The sequence below is a fragment of the Oryzias latipes genome, chromosome 7 (genome assembly GCF_002234675.1).
Source record: "Oryzias latipes chromosome 7, ASM223467v1".
NCBI classification, from domain to species: Eukaryota; Metazoa; Chordata; class Actinopteri; order Beloniformes; family Adrianichthyidae; genus Oryzias; species Oryzias latipes.
Genome location: NC_019865.2, coordinates 30,796,566 through 30,802,565, shown reverse-complemented (window position 1 = coordinate 30,802,565; position 6,000 = coordinate 30,796,566). Strand labels below are relative to the sequence as shown.

At 41.2% G+C, this 6,000-nt stretch overlaps 1 protein-coding gene across 2 annotated transcripts in view; it reads left to right on the top strand.

Annotated features, from left to right (window-relative positions):
• Positions 1 to 326: 326 nt before the first annotated feature.
• Positions 327 to 6,000, top strand: part of LOC101156311 (ephrin type-B receptor 2-like) — a 55,765-nt gene continuing 50,091 nt past the window's right edge. For both annotated transcript variants that reach the window (XM_011473000.3, XM_023957043.1), the window contains exon 1: positions 327 to 546. In XM_011473000.3, the coding sequence (XP_011471302.3) occupies positions 495 to 546 (52 nt within the window). In that variant the 5' untranslated portion in view covers positions 327 to 494. The remainder of the gene's footprint in view (positions 547 to 6,000) is intronic.

Here is a 6,000-nt window from a genome sequence, read left to right as displayed (position 1 = left end):
TTGTCAGGTTTCTATTATGCAATTATTTATCGTGAATCCAATTTCAGTCATTGAGTTAAATGTTACTTGAACTATTGTCAGACTTGAGATATATATGTATGTATGAATGAGTTTTACTTTGGAAAAAGGTAAAAAAGAATCTCTTTTGTAGCTTTACATCAACATTTTCGTTCCTTAGCTTTTGTGAAGATGATAATTTTGTGGATTTTTTTTAATGTCCACCTTGCCGTTGCAGTCAGTGGAATGCCGTGATTTCCTGCGTTCTTCGTCGTCCTCATCCTCCTCCTCCTCCTCTTTCCCCTCCTTCATCCGTGCCACCCCCGTCGTCCAGAGCGCTAGCCCCAACCATTCTCCCGCGCGGCTGATGATGAGGAGGAGGATGAGGAGGATGCTGTCAGTCTGCGGGAACTGAACCGTCGCTGGCCGCTCCTGCAGCGCGGCTGCGCCACCTGTGCGCTGCGGTTTTCCTCTGGAAGTGCGGGATTTGTGGAATAATGGATGTTTTTTGTTTGTTGTGGATACTTCCGTCGGTGTGGGCCGCCGAGGGTGAGTGGGTGACCAACTGCTGTGGGTTTGAGCGCGTGGATGTACGGGAACGCGCAGGAGAAACATCAGACTCCATGAGCAGAAAATAATGTTTGTTTTCACACCTGTTGTTGCAGAGAAGCAGCTCCAAACTGCACCGCTGAACAGAAAGTGCTTCAGAACATTATAGTAAACACTTTAGCTTTAAATACATGATTTGAGGTCTTGTCTAGTAGTAAAAAAGGAGTTATTACTGTTATCATTACAATATTTCTTAGCATTATTGGTGTTGCTCTGTTGTCCAGCAGTGTAACATGTGAGTTCAGAGAAGCATCTCTGTGTAAACAGACACACTGGATAAGTGTAGGGTGAGGACAGAAGTGTGGGATTTATTCTGAAGCAGCTAAACTCAAATGTGAAGTTGACTGTTAATTCATGTTCATCCATCGTCATTAATTATTAATAACAATTTGATGTTGGTGCCTGAGAACTTAAAGGACAAGATAATTGAAAATGTGAGAACTTGGCTGATTAACTTCTGCAGATGTAAAGGAGCAGCATTGTCTGATGGCTGAGGCTCCCTACTCACCAAAACGGTCCTCTGCATGCTGGGAGGAGCATCCTGTTAACCCAGCCAGCAAGGGCCAAGTGGGCCCCAAATGGTTAAAAAGTGGGTCCCCCTGGCTACTCTAGCCAGTCGCCCAATGGATAGTGTAGCGGGCTCAGCTGCCCAGGGTCTATGCTAGCCACCAGACAGCATAGCAAGCCAGCCCACTGAGTGCCCACTTAAGTCAATGTGAGCAAACACTGGTGGGGCCACCATGGAAACTGCGGACAAACCCATTTGGGGCCCACATCTTCTGCCCACTTTTTTTTACCATATGGGGCCCACTTGGCCTTGCTGGCTGGGAACTCAGTAAAACCTGAGAGCTTTGTCACAGTAGGTTGTCCTGCTGTGCTTTGGTTTATGTAAGAAGATTACCACCATTTTATGTCTTCAAGGATGTGCAGTAATTTCACATCTTATAAACTAAAGGAATTCAGATTCCACTGAATCGTTTTGCCTTCACCAAGACGTTTGGTAAAACAGACAACCGGCAATTTCCAACGATTTCCTAAAGTTTAAAATAATCTGAACCATGAAGTCCTCATCCTGAGATTTAAGTCTCATGGAGGCTATTTTCACGCATCCAAGCAAATGTCATCCAGACGTAACCAGACCAGCAAACAGCAAAGAACACAACTCTTTCATCTGGCACTTTGCCGGTTCGTGATGGTTTTGCCACATGTTTAAACAGGCTTTGTTTCATGAGAGATGCTGCATTAGAATGAAATGAATGAGACAAAACATGGTAGCGGGTTAATGCCATTTCACCTTTTGCATCCTCTGCAGAACTCAGCTGGTTTTGTGTAAAAGAAATATCGTATTCTCCGCACTATAGAGCGCACCAGGTTATAGTGCGGAATTCCGAATCTAGTAAACCCGCTTGCTTTCTGTCATCGGCATTTGTTCCCTGTGATTGAACCATTATATCACTATATGTCTGGTGTTTCCTGCTGTCTTGGTTGCAACTAAAGCAGCCCTTATAGAATAGGAATAGTATAACGGCCAGCATTGATGTGCCGTGATGAGAATGTGGACCAGTGGACTGGACCTCCCTCCTGCTGACGCAATCAGCCGAGTCATGGAAACAGTTTTGCAGCCATCTTCTCCTCCCCACCTAATCCAAACTGTCAGATGTAGTCTAGCATACCTGACCTCTTTCCACAGCAGTGTGTCAGACTCAGCCTGTACATGTCTTTGGTTCTGTTTCCCTCAGAGGTGACGGCATCTGATGCTCTCAAACCTAAAACTTTCTGCCACAAGCGAGCAGCCGACGCCGCTAGCTTTTCTTTCTTCTGTCTATTCTTTCACACACACGTCTATTTTAAATCAAGCTCAGTGGGTCATGAAGCAGCATTTCATGTCTGCTGGCTGCCTCTAAGATGGGTTAAATGGTAGTTTCTTGTATGAGTCTAAACCGGGGCGACTCTCTGTCACTACATCCCTGTGATGCTTGCAGATGTGGAAGCTGTTGTCCATGGTTGAATTTTTCCTTATAAGAAAGAACATCTGTGAATTAAAAGCATTCATGCTGAGAAAAGCAGCTCACCGAGAAGACTTTTGTCAAAGAGGTTCACAAAGTCTGCTTATTAAGTACAAAAGAACATCATATTAATTACTGCAGTATGTCATTTCCAGATATGGGTTAAACAAGTTACATTTACTAAGTCACATTCTAAGCACATTTCTGAAAACCTGTTTACCTGTAGTCATTATTTTTACCATTGCTGTAGCTGATTTGAGTTCAGAATGCCTACTTCACATGTATAGGTCTATTTGTGTACATGTATTTGCACACGAGTGTGAATGTACACTTAATGTAGTGCATGCCTGTGACACATGACTCGATAATTTATTATAAAATAATAAAGACACTTTTTGACATTTAAAACTTTGTGTTTAGAAAAACATTTGAGCCCACTGTAGTTGTACCATTACCCATCCGGCTTGAGGCGGATTGGTAGACCTGTAGACACATGCAGACAAATAATTACTGACTTGGAGAAAACATAGTTGACACTTTTTAAACTGTTTTTAGGAGCACCTAATGCCACACTTTAGTTTAGATGTACAAATAATGTGATACCTTTTTCAAGTATGTAGAAAGCCTTTCACTCACTGGAGTGTTAAAATTTAAAATAGGATGATTCAAAAAAGGAATTAATTAGATCATCTTGGTCACACCCATTGATTTTTTGTTAGGATTTCTTTCTTCACATATAACATGGGATTCTATTTTTTCAATACAGTTTTCAATAGACTGATGAACTGAAGGCACATTAATTGCCTACTGTTTACATTAAATTGCAACAATCAACACCAAGTGTTGGATTGGAAAGGTAAACCACCAAAACCACCAGCTCACTAATCCTTGACAGGAGGCAGAAAAGGTCTTACACTGAGTGATGTGACAAGTGGCAGCTCTTTGAAAATTAAAATTACTTCATATTTATCCGATAAAAAACTGAATATGATCAATAGAATACATATTTAGGAATGCCACAGATGGGTGCTCTTCTCCAAATTTGTCTGACTGCGTCTCTCCAGAGTGACTTTACAAATGTCAAAATGGAAATAATCAGCCCCTGCATCGTCATCTTCTGTCTTACTGAGAATGGCAAAAGCTGGCAGTAGAGAGTGTTGAAAGTTGGGAAGATGGGTGACAGGAAGTGGGGGCGGGCTTACTCTTCGCAAACAGTCCCGCCCTCAACTAAGAGGTAATGGTTTAATAAACTCCTGCCGCTCTGCAGAAACTATGTCCTATGAAAAGAGAGACACTCCACAGTGGCCACAGGTTTTAAATTATGGTTAAAAGTGTCATAATCATAATTAAAGACCGGGTCGGGACTTTAAGGAAAAAAGATTAAGAGTTGTGTTTGTACAAAAAAGTAAAATAATGAAAATAAAAGCTGAAATACAAATTGGGAGTGTTCTATTTATAAGAAGCAGTTGAGCAAAAAATGTTTCCCATTACAGGGCTCCCAAACTACCACCAGTTTAGTGGAACATGCAACTTCATTTGTCAATGTTGTTACCAATAAAATTCCCAGGTGGCAAAGGTTGCAACTTGCCATTCAAAATGTCTCAACAAATCTGTGCAACTCTGAAAGTCTCCCTGTGGTTTACCAAAAAGCACATTGAGCCCATGTATTCTGGTCTAAACCAAAAGAGAAGGTGTGAGGCCACCTCTGATTGGTTGGAGTGCAGGTATTCCTGAGCGTGCAACTCCATTTGAGTAGATGTAGCTTCAGAGGATGAGAGCAGATCAAAGAAAGATTGTAGACGGAGATTCCTTCAAAATTGGAGGGCATTGCAAGATCCTAACTATAGGTGAAACAGCGCTTAACAGCAACCCTATAAACAATCTTCATATATGGTCAGTGGGTTCAAATACTTTCAACAGAACTCCATATATTCAAGTCCGTTCAATTTTATTTATATAGCCCAATATTACAACAATAGTCGTCTCAATGGTTTTCAAACTGGTAATTTTATAATAAACATGAATCATAAAGAACACTAAGTCATAGACTTTTATAGGTAATGGCTAAACTAAACAGACTGAGCTAAACTGGTCATCCCTGCCCTTTGACCTTCCTCCTTTGATCCTGTTTTCCATGTTGATACATTGTCAGAAACTTCTGCTTTCCAACATGCAGATGGAAATTTGTTGCATAGCCAGTGGGTTCAATTTCTTCTGCAGAACTCCATATATGGTCACTGTGTTCAAATACTTTCAACAGAACCCTATATATGGTTAGTGGATTCAAACATTTTCAGAGCAAACTCGGTTTTTTTTCTCAAACGAATTTTCTTAAGTTTTGGCCATAAACAGAAACATCTTGTTGTGAAAAAGACGGACAGGTTTCAATGACAGAACAGTACTAAAATTACATTTGGTGACATTTCTGTTTTTACAGCACGCGGACATTCATGACATCAGTCAGAGACTCTCCCGGTACGGGAGCAGCATCTGAATGACCGCCGCTTTGTGCTGTGTTTCAGTTTCTCTGCAACGCAGTTTGATAACTTGCTGTTCCGCATTAATCCAAGCAGGCAAATAATTAAAAAAGAAATAAAATAAGACGATCATTTTATTATTGCCTTGATCAAAATAAGAAAAATGTCATGAAGTTCAGGATGAGAACTATCAGATTCTCCTCTTGTTAGATTTGACTCCACCCATTGATTGCGTCACTAAACATGTCACCTGCCCATTGCTGAGTCACTGATTGGTTGACGCAACACATCTTCGCCAAATTTCAGAGTTTTGACAATCAAATTGTGCAGCAAGACCTCAGATCAGGTCTGTACATTGACTTAACCTTGAAATTAGACGCCTCTGCCCCACAAATCACGTTCAGTGGGATCACAGCTTAAGTCACAACTGCCCTGACGCGTGGGTACGGGCTGTCTGCAGGTGAAAAATGGGCTAATATGTGCCGAGCACCTAGGTACCCGTCAAGAAATTTTGAGATCAGAGACATCCCAGTAAGCCTGTATGGCAAAAGTGTTCATGCACATTTTTTCCTAAGGCATCAGGTTGGAGTAAACATTTAAGCAAAACGTAAGGGAGAAGAGGGTGAAATGCAGGTGTGTCACACTGATGTTTCCTTTTTGTCTGTTTCTTCAATCTGATTGGATAAATCAGATCAATTAGTCCAATGTGTGGAAAGACTTTGAATTTAGCAAAGACTTGTGACCAATGTTCTAGGAATGTTCCCTTTGGATTCTTTGGATGTGGAAAAACAACAGTGGGGTGAACTTTAGGAAACTAAAGGAAACTTAGTTTACACACAATTATCTTGAAAAAAAAACAAAGAAATCTGGAAAATGTCACCTGCACTGTTGAGTACCAGATATTTCTCTCT